At 39.3% G+C, this 15,995-nt stretch overlaps 2 protein-coding genes across 4 annotated transcripts; both read left to right on the plus strand.

Annotated features, from left to right (window-relative positions):
• Positions 1 to 2,950: 2,950 nt before the first annotated feature.
• LOC148096100 (putative C-type lectin domain family 20 member A) lies at positions 2,951 to 3,802 on the plus strand. 2 transcript variants are annotated; one of them, XM_087836317.1, is made up of 2 exons: positions 2,951 to 3,632; positions 3,747 to 3,802. In XM_087836317.1, exons 1-2 carry the CDS (start codon positions 2,951 to 2,953, stop codon positions 3,800 to 3,802), a joined length of 738 nt encoding a protein of 245 aa, XP_087692443.1. The 2 variants fall into 2 exon arrangements, with proteins under 2 accessions (XP_087692443.1, XP_087692444.1); XM_087836318.1 differs by having other exon boundaries at positions 3,750 to 3,802.
• A 9,574-nt stretch (positions 3,803 to 13,376) lies between these two features.
• On the plus strand, positions 13,377 to 14,228 carry LOC148096101 (putative C-type lectin domain family 20 member A). 2 transcript variants are annotated; one of them, XM_087836311.1, is made up of 2 exons: positions 13,377 to 14,058; positions 14,173 to 14,228. In XM_087836311.1, the coding sequence occupies exons 1-2, from the start codon at positions 13,377 to 13,379 to the stop codon at positions 14,226 to 14,228; spliced, it is 738 nt and encodes a 245-aa protein (XP_087692437.1). The 2 variants fall into 2 exon arrangements, with proteins under 2 accessions (XP_087692437.1, XP_087692438.1); XM_087836312.1 differs by having other exon boundaries at positions 14,176 to 14,228.
• The last annotated feature ends 1,767 nt before the right edge of the window (positions 14,229 to 15,995 follow it).

A 15,995-nucleotide genomic window follows, 5' to 3' on the forward strand; every position in this document is an offset into this window, starting at 1 on the left:
TCAATGATGAGGATGTGCACATCCTGGACAGGGAGGAACGCTGGTTTCAGCGCAGAGTCAAGGAGGCCATTTACGTGAAAAGGGAAAGACCGTCTCTGAATTGAGGAGGGGGCCTAAGGGTACAACTTTCACCATCTTACAATGCTGTGATTGCAACCATTCCGTCATGGCCATTGATCAGTGGTTGTTGATCAATGGTCATGACAATTTGCATATAAATGATCAAGGAACTGACCTCAGAGCCCATTTTTCATTCAGCCGGCTAGTTTCAGTCATTGTGAAAAGGTACTGTCTATAAGATTGGGGAAACCTGCAGTCAGCTGAGACTGAAGAAGTCACTTGGATGAGTGACAAAACATTTCTCTCACTGAAAACGCTACGTCCAGATGAACAGAATCAACTTTTGGGGCTTCGTCATTTAACGTTTTCTTTTATCTTATCTCAAACAAACAGCTAAATCTCATAATATGTTACAAAAAAGATTTCAGCCTTTAAACCCAGTTATAAAATTGAAAGAAAAACATTAAAAGGATTTGCAAAGGATTCGATTTAGTTGTTATTGTGTTCTCCATATCATGACAGTTGGTAGGTTACCAAGATTATGGGATACAGTCACCTAAAGAAAATTCAGCACTAAAAGAACAAAAAAAAAGCGTGTCATTAGTGACAGTTTCCATAAACATTGTGTTGGCATCACTTTTGATTCTACCACCAGGGAGAGAAAGTGATACAGACAAGGAGTCCCTCTTGAATGACCAAGCTGATTGTGGAGCTGGTTTTGGTCTTGATTGAATGGACTTGGTGAGATGTTTTCTCCCTGGAGTATATCACAGGACAGATCCAGGGAATGCTGGACAGATTATATCTCTGGGCTGGCTGGTTGTGCATTTATTTAACAAACCACTACATTCCTAATAAACAGTCTGCTTGAATGACACACTTATTTTTTGGCTTGCCTCACAGAGCATCATCTGCAGTGGCTCACTTTGATTTATTGATTGATTGATTTTTTTTTATGATTTTTCTGTAAATCTACATACGGGAATGATGAATCTTATTCAAACACTGTCAACAGCTGACTTGCCCATCCATTTTCTTTTATTTATTAAATTCTGGTTTAGGGAGGCTGAAGCCTATCCTTGCACAAGTTCCATCAAATCCATCAACACTCAACCTTTCACCAACCAAGAGGAGTGTCAGTTTTCATCAGCATTTGTCCGGGAGGGAGACAGGCTGAGGACAAGCCCTTCAACCCCGGACCTGGGCCCGCTGAAGGTCGCCAGGGATTGGCAGATGCAAGTGGACTTGGAACAGAGGCTAATTTTTCCCACAGAGATCGCAACAACTACTCTGCGGCCAGACCTTGTCCTTTGGTCTAACTCCCAAAGACTTGCGTAAGTCATTGAGCTGACGGTACCATGGGAGGAAGCAATTGAGGAAGTATTTGAGCGTAAGAAGCTGCGGTATACCAACTTGGCAGCTGAGGCAGAGGACAGACGCTGGAAGATCAAGGTGCGCCCAGTGGAAGTGGGGTGCAGGGGCTTTGTTGCCAGTACAACAGCAAAACTGCTGAGAGAGATTGGGATCAGAGGACAGGCACAACGGCAGGCTGTAAGAGAACTGGCTAACACTGCTGAGAGGACCAGTCACTGGCTATGGCTAAAAAGGGCTGACATCACATGTCATGCGTTTTGCATATCTACTGTGAAGTAAGGTAGCACTTATGCTTTACCCTAAGAAAATTCTAAATTTGTTTATTGTTCTTGTCCTAACAACTTTAGGAAATATACCTCAGCATTAGTGCTGATATGTTAACAGATAAAAAAAAAAGGGAGGCTAAGTCGCTGAGTCTTGTCTGTGCTGTTTCACCATCATCTTGTCTGTAATCTGGGAATTTTCTGTATTGTTATATTTCTATATTTCTGCACCTTTAGGCAACTGTTGATTTGCTTGCTATCAGACTCTTGAACAGCTGACCTGTTTTAACAGTAATAATAATTTTTGCACATCAGGTCACCTTACATATCGAACCAGCATATTAAGCTCAGAGCTCTTTTGCACACAAATGTATTTATTTTTTTTGTCTCAATTTATTTGTTCATACTATTTGTATTTATCTGTTCTAGATCTATCTGTACATATTAACAGGCATCTGTGTGTGGACAGCAGAGAAAGAATTTCATTGTACAGAGAAATGCTTTTCTTTGTACACATGACAATGAACACTTTGAATCTTGAATCAATATAAATGAAATCAAATTGATCTGAAATTAATATATTATCAAAATAAAATCAAAAACACATATTTGTGGATCTAAATTGGCCACAGGTGTAGTTGTTTTGTCACAATGGTGTTCTGTCTGTCTGTCTTAGCCATGCAACAGACTGGTGGTGACCTGTCCAGTATGTACTTCACATATATATATATCTGTAAAGTTAACTTGAACTGAAGTGATATGGCTTCAATTTCTCCTTCAATAATTTCTCTTTATCTCTTTATTTATTTTCCAGTGAAATGCTATGACAATATAAAAAACGACTTGCTCTCACTGCAGAATAATATGGTTTGTTTGTTTGCCACCCATCCCTTGTGCTTTGCCTTAAGCAAATTCTTAAATTTGTTTAGGGCGTCCTCTTCCAATAACCTTTAGATTTATGTCTGTCTGTGTATGTTTCAAAAGGCTATTATTATTAGTAGTAGTAATATTATTTCCTTACTCTGGAACCCCTATAACAACACCAACTACCAACATGTCAGGAAATATTTGTGTGGTTAAAAATAATTTCTCTGAATTTACTTAAAATGCTTTAAGCTCACTCAACTTGTGATTATTGTGTGGTTAAGAGAATGAAAGGGCCGACCTATATGCAAATGCATGTATGAAGGACAAGCATAAAAAGTGACAGCTCCAGAACAGATTTAACAAATCTTTTTAAATCAACGAAAACAATGGACAGACTCTTCACTTACATCCTGTTCCTGTTGAGTTTGTCTGGGACTTTTAGTAAGAGTAAGTACATTTTCATCAAAGATGAGAAGACTTGGAATGAGGCTCAGAATTACTGCCGGGAAAGTTACACAGACCTGGCCCCTGTTAGTAATGAACAGGACTTGAACAAACTTCAGAAGATGAAGCCCTCAGGCCTTGTCTGGGTAGGACTGCAAAGAATTTCAGGCACAAATAATTGGACCTGGTCAGGAGGTGGACCAATGGAGGTTGCTTGGGCAGATAAGCAACCCGACAATGGCAATTCAGATACCAATGGCTATATCGATGGCAATGGACTGAGTGATGGAAAAGAAGGTGATAGTAGACCCTTCTTCTGCTACAGTCCAAAAGTGGTGAATGAGAAAAAGACTTGGGAGGAAGCTCTGGAGTACTGCAGAAACACCTACAGTGACCTCGCCAGTGTGGCATCAGTGACCGAGATGTTGCTGATACAGAGAGAACTGAAAAAGCAAAACACCACAGGTCCCTTCTGGATTGGATTGCATTTCTTCTTTAAAGACTGGCTGTGGGTGGACGGCCAGGAGCTGCGCTACGCATCTTGGGGTCAAGGGGTAAAACCAACATGTCCAGAAGTCCAGAGTGCAGAGTGTGCAGCCTTACAGGCAATGAAATGGTCGGCCAGTGACACAACCTCGGCTTCTTCTGGCACGTCTGTCATTGGAAGTGTTTATAATTTTTTAGCAAATACTGTGTGGAGAGATAATGCAACTCTTGCTTCAACTATATATAATGGAGGAGGTGTCTGGGGGGCTCATAACTGTGAGGAAAAACTTAATTTTATTTGCTATTGAGCAAGTTTGCAAAATTAATTTGAATTACCCTTTAATAATTGTGGTTGCTATACTTTGGATGTAATTTCTGTTTTGCTCCTTGTGGTGTGTTTGATTCTTTTCTTTCTTTCTATGGTAAAGGGGCACTTGATCAAATTAAAGAATGCTGAATAGATTTGAAAACATCAAAACAATAAACACAGAAAGCAAACTTTGGTAAATAAAATGTCATAAGTAAATACAAACGAGATTAGAGTAATGTCTATATTTCAAAATTAATAAAAAGTCAGGCTGAAGAGGGAGGAATTAAGTTTAGTACTATTATTAGTACAATTATTTGCACTCAGGTCAGCTTTTTGTCCTGCAATTTTAGACTGAAAACTGGGTTGTGCAGCAGGATATAAGTCCTACATAAATACATACTGGAAAAATAAAACATAATTAATAACAACATAAGTATACTCCTAAAAATGAAACTATTTTAAAGCTTTTTTTTTTTTTTTTTTTCTTTCTATTGCTATAATGCTAATCTTTTCGTTTTGGTAGAATATCTTTTAAAATGATAAACTCTCATTTCACCCAGTTCCCAAAATGTTTTAATTGTTGTGCTTCATGATGAGTAAACAGATATGGAACTATGTTGTGACAGAATTTGGTTCTTTTACTGTAAATAGAAATAATCATGTTAAACAGATGGATGAGTAGGCTGCTTTTTCAGTTTTTCTTTTACTCTCACTACAATATCTGAAAGGCAAACCAGTGTAACTCTAGAAGAAGTAGGTGTCTTACAGTAAGTGCTCGGTTAGTGAATCAGTTAGGCCTATTAAATACACAGTGTGTGATTTTCTCAGGCAAAGGAAAGAATCACACTACAAATTATGGCAGATTTAAAAATAAAAACCCAGTTAAAATGAAGTCAAATATCATTAAATTTCTTGCTTAGTTGGGGGAGGTCACAGGAAACCAATTTCTCTTTCTGACGTTTAGATCACATGACAAAGTTTCCTGTTTTGTCTTTTGTAGCATGCACTAAAAGAACATCTGTTTTTATTAGATTTGAGTGATATGTTAAAATTTTCCATCCTAACACATGCTAGTATCGATTAATTCCTTACGTCTGTGATACCTGTAGGATTATAGTTCAAACTATACATCAAACTGTACATGAAACTGGTGTACATTCAAGCAGCATTTTTAATGTAGCACAGAACACACACCATTGAGCAAACAGGTTGTTAATTTACTGCTAAACTGCATTAAAAATGATTTAGCAGTGACAGGTCACACAAGCTCGTATGTTTGACACTGGACACATTTTGAAGTTGGCCAACAGTGGAATGCGTTACTTGCAGTGGCCGCCCTCTTCAATCACAGAATCTCTGTGAAGTTTGCAAAGCAACACACGTCGTCTCTGGTGACAGCGTTTAATTATGCTAGACTTTTAAAAAGCAACAAAAAGCAACAGTGGTGCAGAGAGTCCAAATACCTATGTGTACAAAAGCTGCTTATCTCTGCACAAAAGCCACTGGATTTTTACAAGAGACCGCAGTTTGCTCAGAGTTTTGAGATCTTCCCTATTTCATTAAAAATGCTTTTTTGATATGTCAGTTTTGATGTCAATAGTTAGCAATGGATAGATAAAAGCTAAAGATATAATGGTACAATATATGGGCTACAAAAGGTCCAGCAAGATTTGACGCTCTACCTTGTTGGACGCTGGCTGTGTCTGGGTCTGAGTCTGACACCTGCTGGACACTTTATATAACTACCTTTGTGTGCAACTGTGTGCCGTTGATCTGTTTCAACTTACTGAGGAATGGATCAGTATATTTTATTTACTTTAATTTTGCATAAAGATAAACCATAAAAATGAAAATGAAATTTACAAACAAAAGCAGTGAAGATGGTCCAAAAAACTGTGTATACACAGGCTGGTCGATTTTACAAGACCACTGTTTGTGTAACATGCAATATAAATGCACCTCAAAGAACGTGCAGCTAGTGGACTAATGTGGACAATCATGTCTTTACCAATTATTAAGAAATGACTGTTGCTAATTTTGGTAATGACAATAGAATACATAGGGTCAAATATAACTACTTTTTGGGAAAAATAATTGGAAGAAATTAGAAGATATCAGTTTGTTGTAATGTAAGCTTTACCACAGTGAAAATCTGTTCAAGCAAGATTTTCACTACAAAGCTGTCAATATAAGAAGTCACTTTCTGGATGTAACCTATGGATATGTAACCACCTAACTATCTAAATAAATAAATAAATAAATAAATAACCACAAATCACGTGTTTTGTGAGTTTTTTGTTCTTACATGATTTTATTTATCTAGTTTTTTTCAAGATAAATATCACAAAGTGCTCCACAAAAAATGCTGAAAAACCAAATAAGACGCATCTATGCATTTTTCTTCCACTTATTCAGTTCAGCACCACAGGAGGTGGCACACAAAGGGTTAACCGATGGCACGAGCATAGCTGGACTGGCCTGGTGATTTTTCGTTTTTATGGGCTGATGGACGCTGGAACTTCAGGTAAGAAATTATGACCTGCAGTCTGTCTGGGTCAGATATAAACCAAGTTTAGGTGTAGTTTATCGTTTATCGTTGTGCTGACTTTTTACAGTCAGTTACAATAACTCGTACTGCGTACTAGCTAGTATGACGGAGTTTCTGTACAGCTGGGTGGGTGCTATGATGTTACTGATAGTGAACTTTATTTTATTCATAAGGTTAGTTGGTAGAGTTGCCAACCGTTCTGTAAAATACGGAATTGTCCCGTATTCGGAGAAAATATTACGCGTTTTGTATTGAGCTGAAAAGTTTGTCCCGGACTTCAGTTACAATGAAAAAGACACAAAGCTGGAGTTATTCTGTGTCATTACGCTGCAGCTGCCTCTTCTCTCATTCTCCCCCTCCCTCTCCTGTTGCTACTTCAATCATGAAATTGATCAATAATCAGCTGATCGGCTTTTCTCTCTTGTTTGTTTATCACCCACTTTGCTCCAGAAAGAGGAAACCAGCGGATGTCGCGCTAAACAACAGCAGCACGTTTGATCAGCTTTTGTTAAAATTGATTTAATATTAATTTCTAGTATCAGCTGAGGTTTGCTGGAGCCACAGCTGTAAAAGCTGCTGGTCATGATGTCGGTTTGGATATGTGGTGAGAGGGAAACACGAAGATGAAACCAGGAGATGTCCTTACTGAATCATCAGCGCTGAACAGGTGATGGAGAAACAGGTTTACCTTTTAGGTGACATGAATGAGTTGAAGGGAAGTTATGAACTGTTTCTGAGAGAAAAATAACACCAGGATCCTTTTCTAAGTAGCTGACAGCTGGTAACTGTGCAGGGGCGGGTCTAGCAAAGTTTTGCCAGGAGGCAGGTGTCACACAGTGGAAATCTGTATTTATCTTGTACATTGGTTTTATTCTAATTTTTAGTGTCTATTTATGAGTGCATTTTTTATTTGCATGATTTTATTGTTTCTATTGCGTGTTTGTATGTTGATATTTATATTGCATGGTTTTATCCACTGTGGACTGGCTGCACATGGGACAAATTAGCTGATAGGGATCACCTGCTGAGGCATGGGTGTGTCCAGAGGTGGCCTATCAGCTGTGCAAAGACCTTTCAAAAGCAGGCTAGCTGAGCACTGGGATGAGAGAGGCACCAGATATGAGGGGGAATGTGTGGAGGCCACGTGAAAAGAGGGACCCGCTGCCTAATTGTGGGGGTGTGACACCAAACCTGGAGACAGATCGGCCGACGTGACGTGGCGACCCAGCTCTGTGCCTCATTTTCCCCACACAACATTATTACTTCTTTCATTCATTGTTATTAAAATATTTAAAACTTGTTGTTTTATTATTATTGAGATTTCTACAGTTTAAATTTTCTCCTTTAATACGAATGTCTGGTTTTCACATACAGTGGAACCCCAACTTGTGAAATGAATTCGTTCCCGAGTGAACGATAGGCCATAGGCTAATTGTTAATTGCAACAACAATATATCGTTCAAGTGGAACAGCGAAGTGCAAGTACGAAAGCCAAGGGGGTTGTCACATGATTCGGAAGGAATTGTGGGCATTCTAGGCTCAGCCAATCAGAGCCAGCGGATTTCGTTACGCGGGCATTTTGCAGTAACACAGGCAGAAATAACTGGCGTTAAGTCCCTTTGTAACTTTAATTTTTTGTTAAATGGGGTATTCGTAAGTCGGGGTTCCACTGTATTAAAGAAATATATATTTTTTAAAAAGGACAAAAAGTTGATTTTTAAGTTACAACAGGACCTTTCTTTAGGTTCCACAAAACTGGCAATAAAGAATTTTAAAGTATTGTAATTTAGCTGTAACTAACTGTGTATGACCCTCAATTCACTTACAAAGACAGTAGGAGACAACCCGTGTGAGTGGCAGCATTTGTGAGTAGGGTCTCCACTGTCGTTTACTGGGTGCAGCCGGGTTGGGAGAGGGTCGCCATGGCTATAAGCCAGGGCCCTCCTGGGACCATTGTTCTGGCTTCTATTTGTTATTTTACAGGGTGCCGACGCAAGGGGAGCTGTGGTGGCATCGCAGGATGGACTCGGGTGCAGAATGCAAGCTGGGAAGGGATGTGATGGGCCCAGTGGAAAGACAAGAGGATAGGAGGCTCCTCCTCATCTGCCGAAGACAAGGCTGGCGTGGACTCCGCTCTAAAGAAGGAATTCCTGGACTGCTGGTGGACCCATAATGAACATGTGGCATACTAACATTAGGGGGAATTTAGTGAACGTAGAAGATTGTATTTTTACTAGTTTTAGCATTGGGTTTGTTTATTCCTGGGGGGTTTTAGCTATTAATAACATTTTATCATGTATGTTTTTAAGGGTGGTTTTTATTTGTGCTCTGTGAGTTTGTCGATGAGTTTGTTTCCAATGATGTCATTTTTTGTTTTTCTATTTCTGCTTTGACTTGCCCATCCATTTTCTTTTATTTATTAAATTCTGGTTTAGGGAGGCTGAAGCCTATCCTTGCACAAGTTGCCGGGCTAACAAAAAGAGTGGGTGGTGACTAAAAGATTAAGAATGCAAATAGGGGAGGCAGAAAGGAGCATCCTTGTGTGGTTGGGCTAACCCCTAGAGGCTCGAGGCTAAAGAGCTCTACTACTAAAGAGTATGTTGGATTAATTGTAACCCTGCAAAAATAATAATGGTATTTGTTTTCTTCAGATGACGTTAATCAAAAAACTAACAATGCTTTGAGAAAAAAAACTTTTTTTTCTGTTATTATTATTTTCATATTTGCTTCTTGGACTTATTAAACTTATTTGTGGGATGCCCAGAGACTAGTTCAGTCAGTGCATGATAAACATTTTGACTGGATGAAACTTAAATTTGTTCTCTTGTCATCTTCATTTGTTCTCCAAGTATGATGATGTAACATGAAAACAACTTTGTCCTGTCAACCAAAAATATAATTTGTTTGTGTCCTGTGAACCTAATCAGCCCTCGTGCTTTTCCTTAAGCAAATTTTAAAAATTTGGTTGTTGTGCTTGTTGTCATTGACCATGGGCTTCATCAGTTCTTCTGTATTTCCAGATTGCACTGAAAAGGGCATCATTTAAGTGTAAGATGTTTAGAAGAAAAGGTAACTCAATGGTTCGTTGTCATGGTCCATGCACCGCTGGCACAGGTTGTTGAGTATGGTTTTGGACTTATTTGTTTCTATGAAAGAATAAATTAACTATGTTGTATTTCCTGATTCTGTTCCGGGCATGTTCATGTATCTAGCTCATGTTTATATTTCATACATCACTGGCTGACGTCACAACATGGCATGAGTGATAGCTCACTCAGCTAGTGAGGATAGGTTATTAATGATAGGTTAATAATGGTTGATAGGTTAATAATAATATCCTCACTAGCTGCATGTCTTTGGACTAAAGACCCCGATGGTGGAATTCAACTCAAGACTTTCTTGCTGTGAGACAATAGTACTAACCACATGGCCACCCCTATTATTATAATTGTTACTATTTCAACTATTATTAGTAGTACCATCTCTATCATTAAGTTCCCTATGCAAGGCACACTTACTATTATTGTTATTATTATGGAGGTACTGAAAAACAAAAAAAATGAGGCATAAGTGCATCTAATTTGTTCTTCTGTCTAATAAAAAATGTTTGAAACATAGTGCGAGGAGTGACATTAACTCTTGGATTGGAATGCCAGTGTGACAACTAATATGAAAACATTAATGCTGAATTACAAGTTTTATACTTTAGTTGACATTACTGTGCACTGCAGTGTCTGGCATGCTGTTCGACACATACAAGAAGTTATATAATGCTGTCCTACAGTTCAGGAAACACAGATTCTCTTCCAACCTAAAGAGACAGTCCATATGATTTAAAGACTGGACTCTCCAACCCCACGCATTGTTTCTTTTCTTTAATAAAATGCATTTTATGTGCTTTAAATAAATCTTCAGCTGTGGAGTGTTTATGTCCTGGTGACCAGCTTGGCAGCACCTGGGAATTGGAGTTAATGGCAGGCTGCACGATTTCCCCTCTGGCATTTATAATGGCAATGGAGTTGGTCATGCGGGCATGTCGGTGGGTAGTGGGAGGTGAGAGACTCAAGAGCACTGTTCCCTCTAAGCTGAGCACGTGAGCAATCGCGCACTGCTAACACAGTCTCCGCGCACAGAAAATCAGCAAAATAAAATAAATACATGTATTTACTTTAATTCCAATTCAGACTGGATTTTTTTTTGTGCGCAGCGCAGATTTTCTGTGTGGGGAGACCATGTGAGCAGTGCGCAACTGCTCACGCGCTCAGCTTAGAGTGGCCTTCGTCTTCCTCCCATTAGAGCCTACATGGATGACATGACCATCATTACAACAACAAAACCATGTACTAGGCGATTGCTACAGAAGCTCCAGGAAAACATCGAATGGGCAAGAATGGAGTTTAAGCCAAGTAAATCTCACAGCATCTCCATCATAAAAGGAAAACTGACAGCCAATCAATTCTATATCAGTGGAGAACAAATTCCAACAGTATTACAGAAGACCATAAAGAGCCTGGGATGGTGGTATAATGCAGACCTCAATGATACTTGGCAACTAGAACAATTAAGGCAGAACTTGGCTAATGATCTCCAGCGGATTAACAACACTGCACTCCCAGGGAAACTGAAGCTCTGGTGCTTTCAGTTTAGGTTATTACCCAGACTACTGTGGCCTTAGACAATGTACGAGGTCTCACTCAATCATGCAATCGACTAAAGAGGCTAGTGAGCTCCTACGTTAAGAAGTGGCTCGGACTTCCCAAATGCCTCAGCAGCGTTGCACTCTATAGCGACGGGATGCTGGCATTGCCAGGTAGAGGGGTTTAAATGTGCAAAAGCGAGGCTTGAGAGGCACTGCTCCCACCCTAACAAGGGAGGAAGTGGACCCCGGCCACATCTAAGCTACAGGCCAAATCTGCACTTTGGCATTGTGACGTGGTTGGTCACATCCAACAGAGCACAGGAGGATTTGGTCTTGGAGCAGTAACACCTCTGTGGCAACAGGCATCTGTAACTGAACTTCAAAAAATGGTAGTGGAAAAGGTGCGAAGACAGGAGGAAACAGCCAGACATGCTAGAGGTTCGGAAAAGACCCAGCCTGCCCCCTGTGTACAGTCCCAGCCACACTCAAGCACATCTTAGTTGGTTGTATGACTAGCCTTACTCAGGGCAGATACACATGGAGACACAACCTCTTCCTCAGGTGTCTAGCTGAGAAAGTTGACCACAAAAGAGAATCCATCAATGCTCAACCTTTCACCAACCAAGAGGAGTGTCAGTTTTCATCAGCATTTGTCCGGGAGGGAGACAGGCCGAGGACAAGCCCTTCAACCCCGGACCTGGGCCCGCTGAAGGTCGCCAGGGATTGGCAGATGCAAGTGGACTTGGAACAGAGGCTAATTTTTCCCACAGAGATCGCAACAACTACTCTGCGGCCAGACCTTGTCCTTTGGTCTAACTCCCAAAGACTTGCGTAAGTCATTGAGCTGACGGTACCATGGGAGGAAGCAATTGAGGAAGTATTTGAGCGTAAGAAGCTGCGGTATACCAACTTGGCAGCTGAGGCAGAAGACAGACACTGGAAGATCAAGGTGCGCCCAGTGGAAGTGGGGTGCAGGGGCTTTGTTGCCAGTACAACAGCAAAACTGCTGAGAGAGATTGGGATCAGAGGACAGGCACAACGGCAGGCTGTAAGAGAACTGGCTAACACTACTGAGAGGACCAGTCACTGGCTATGGCTAAAAAGGGCTGACATCACATGTCATGCGTTTTGCATATCTACTGTGAAGTAAGGCAGCACTTATGCTTTACCCTAAGAAAATTCTAAATTTGTTTATTTTTCTTGTCCTAACAACTTTAGGAAATATACCTCAGCATTAGTGCTGATATGTTAACAGATAAAAAAAAAGGGAGGCTAAGTCGCTGAGTCTTATCTGTGCTGTTTCACCATCATCCTGTCTGTAATCTGGGAATTTTCTGTATTGTTATATTTCTATATTTCTGCACCTTTAGGCAACTGTTGATTTGCTTGCTATCAGACTCTTGAACAGCTGACCTGTTTTAACAGTAATAATAATTTTTGTACATCAGGTCACCTTACATATCGAACCAGCATATTAAGCTCAGAGCTCTTTTGCACACAAATGTATTTATTTTTTTTGTCTCAATTTATTTGTTCATACTATTTGTATTTATCTGTTCTAGATCTATCTGTACATATTAACAGGCATCTGTGTGTGGACAGCAGAGAAAGAATTTCATTGTACAGAGAAATGCTTTTCTTTGTACACATGACAATGAACACTTTGAATCTTGAATCAATATAAATGAAATCAAATTGATCTGAAATTAATATATTATCAAAATAAAATAAAAACACATATTTGTGGATCTAAATTGGCCACAGGTGTAGTTGTTTTGTCACAATGGTGTTCTGTCTGTCTGTCTTAGCCCTGCAACAGACTGGTGGTGACCTGTCCAGTATGTACTTCACATATATATATATCTGTAAAGTTAACTTGAACTGAAGTGATATGGCTTCAATTTCTCCTTCAATAATTTCTCTTTATCTCTTTATTTATTTTCCAGTGAAATGCTATGACAATATAAAAAACGACTTGCTCTCACTGCAGAATAATATGGTTTGTTTGTTTGCCACCCATCCCTTGTGCTTTGCCTTAAGCAAATTCTTAAATTTGTTTAGGGCGTCCTCTTCCAATAACCTTTAGATTTATGTCTGTCTGTGTATGTTTCAAAAGGCTATTATTATTAGTAGTAGTAATATTATTTCCTTACTCTGGAACCCCTATAACAACACCAACTACCAACATGTCAGGAAATATTTGTGTGGTTAAAAATAATTTCTCTGAATTTACTTAAAATGCTTTAAGCTCACTCAGCTTATGATTATTGTGTGGTTAAGAGAATGAAAGGGCCGACCTATATGCAAATGCATGTATGAAGGACAAGCATAAAAGGTGACAGCTCCAGAACAGATTTAACAAATCTTTTTAAATCAACGAAAACAATGGACAGACTCTTCACTTACATCCTGTTCCTGTTGAGTTTGTCTGGGACTTTTAGTAAGAGTAAGTACATTTTCATCAAAGATGAGAAGACTTGGAATGAGGCTCAGAATTACTGCCGGGAAAGTTACACAGACCTGGCCCCTGTTAGTAATGAACAGGACTTGAACAAACTTCAGAAGATGAAGCCCTCAGGCCTTGTCTGGGTAGGACTGCAAAGAATTTCAGGCACAAATAATTGGACCTGGTCAGGAGGTGGACCAATGGAGGTTGCTTGGGCAGATAAGCAACCCGACAATGGCAATTCAGATACCAATGGCTATATCGATGGCAATGGACTGAATGATGGAAAAAAAGGTGATAGTAGACCCTTCTTCTGCTACAGTCCAAAAGTGGTGAATGAGAAAAAGACTTGGGAGGAAGCTCTGGAGTACTGCAGAAACACCTACAGTGACCTCGCCAGTGTGGCATCAGTGACCGAGATGTTGCTGATACAGAGAGAACTGAAAAAGCAAAACACCAAAGGTCCCTTCTGGATTGGATTGCATTTCTTCTTTAAAGACTGGCTGTGGGTGGACGGCCAGGAGCTGCGCTACGCATCTTGGGGTCAAGGGGTAAAACCAACATGTCCAGAAGTCCAGAGTGCAGAGTGTGCAGCCTTACAGGCAATGAAATGGTCGGCCAGTGACACAACCTCGGCTTCTTCTGGCACGTCTGTCATTGGAAGTGTTTATAATTTTTTAGCAAATACTGTGTGGAGAGATAATGCAACTCTTGCTGCAACTATATATAATGGAGGAGGTGTCTGGGGGGCTCATAACTGTGAGGAAAAACTTAATTTTATTTGCTATTGAGCAAGTTTGCAAAATTAATTTGAATTACCCTTTAATAATTGTGGTTGCTATACTTTGGATGTAATTTCTGTTTTGCTCCTTGTGGTGTGTTTGATTCTTTTCTTTCTTTCTATGGTAAAGGGGCACTTGATCAAATTAAAGAGTGCTGAATAGATTTGAAAACATCAAAACAATAAACACAGAAAGCAAACTTTGGTAAATAAAATGTTATAAGTAAATACAAACGAGATTAGAGTAATGTCTATATTTCAAAATTAATAAAAAGTCAGGCTGAAGAGGGAGGAATTAAGTTTAGTACTATTATTAGTACAATTATAGTTCAAACTATACATCAAACTGTACATGAAACTGGTGTACATTCAAGCAGCATTTTTAATGTAGCACAGAACACACACCATTGAGCAAACAGGTTGTTAATTTACTGCTAAACTGCATTAAAAATGATTTAGCAGTGACAGGTCACACAAGCTCGTATGTTTGACACTGGACACATTTTGAAGTTGGCCAACAGTGGAATGCGTTACTTGCAGTGGCCGCCCTCTTCAATCACAGAATCTCTGTGAAGTTTGCAAAGCAACACACGTCGTCTCTGGTGACAGCGTTTAATTATGCTAGACTTTTAAAAAGCAACAAAAAGCAACAGTGGTGCAGAGAGTCCAAATACCTATGTGTACAAAAGCTGCTTATCTCTGCACAAAAGCCACTGGATTTTTACAAGAGACCGCAGTTTGCTCAGAGTTTTGAGATCTTCCCTATTTCATTAAAAATGCTTTTTTGATATGTCAGTTTTGATGTCAATAGTTAGCAATGGATAGATAAAAGCTAAAGATATAATGGTACAATATATGGGCTACAAAAGGTCCAGCAAGATTTGACGCTCTACCTTGTTGGACGCTGGCTGTGTCTGGGTCTGAGTCTGACACCTGCTGGACACTTTATATAACTACCTTTGTGTGCAACTGTGTGCCGTTGATCTGTTTCAACTTACTGAGGAATGGATCAGTATATTTTATTTACTTTAATTTTGCATAAAGATAAACCATAAAAATGAAAATGAAATTTACAAACAAAAGCAGTGAAGATGGTCCAAAAAACTGTGTATACACAGGCTGGTCGATTTTACAAGACCACTGTTTGTGTAACATGCAATATAAATGCACCTCAAAGAACGTGCAGCTAGTGGACTAATGTGGACAATCATGTCTTTACCAATTATTAAGAAATGACTGTTGCTAATTTTGGTAATGACAATAGAATACATAGGGTCAAATATAACTACTTTTTGGGAAAAATAATTGGAAGAAATTAGAAGATATCAGTTTGTTGTAATGTAAGCTTTACCACAGTGAAAATCTGTTCAAGCAAGATTTTCACTACAAAGCTGTCAATATAAGAAGTCACTTTCTGGATGTAACCTATGGATATGTAACCACCTAACTATCTAAATAAATAAATAAATAAATAAATAACCACAAATCACGTGTTTTGTGAGTTTTTTGTTCTTACATGATTTTATTTATCTAGTTTTTTTCAAGATAAATATCACAAAGTGCTCCACAAAAAATGCTGAAAAACCAAATAAGACGCATCTATGCATTTTTCTTCCACTTATTCAGTTCAGCACCACAGGAGGTGGCACACAAAGGGTTAACCGATGGCACGAGCATAGCTGGACTGGCCTGGTGATTTTTCGTTTTTATGGGCTGATGGACGCTGGAACTTCAGGTAAGAAATTATGACCTGCAGTCTGTCTGGGTCAGATATAAA

The sequence above is a fragment of the Neolamprologus brichardi genome, chromosome 23, assembly GCF_056152115.1.
Source record: "Neolamprologus brichardi isolate AB-2024 chromosome 23, ASM5615211v1, whole genome shotgun sequence".
In the NCBI taxonomy this organism is placed as follows: domain Eukaryota; kingdom Metazoa; phylum Chordata; class Actinopteri; order Cichliformes; family Cichlidae; genus Neolamprologus; species Neolamprologus brichardi.

Coding starts and splice junctions, on each gene's coding strand:
- LOC148096100 (XM_087836317.1), top strand. CDS start 2,951: ATGGACAGACTCTTCACTTACATCCTGTTCCTGTTGAGTTTGTCTGGG. Junction 3,633..3,746: donor GGCAATGAAATGGTCGGCCA/GTGACACAACCT, acceptor TATATAATGGAG/GAGGTGTCTGGGGGGCTCAT.
- LOC148096101 (XM_087836311.1), top strand. CDS start 13,377: ATGGACAGACTCTTCACTTACATCCTGTTCCTGTTGAGTTTGTCTGGG. Junction 14,059..14,172: donor GGCAATGAAATGGTCGGCCA/GTGACACAACCT, acceptor TATATAATGGAG/GAGGTGTCTGGGGGGCTCAT.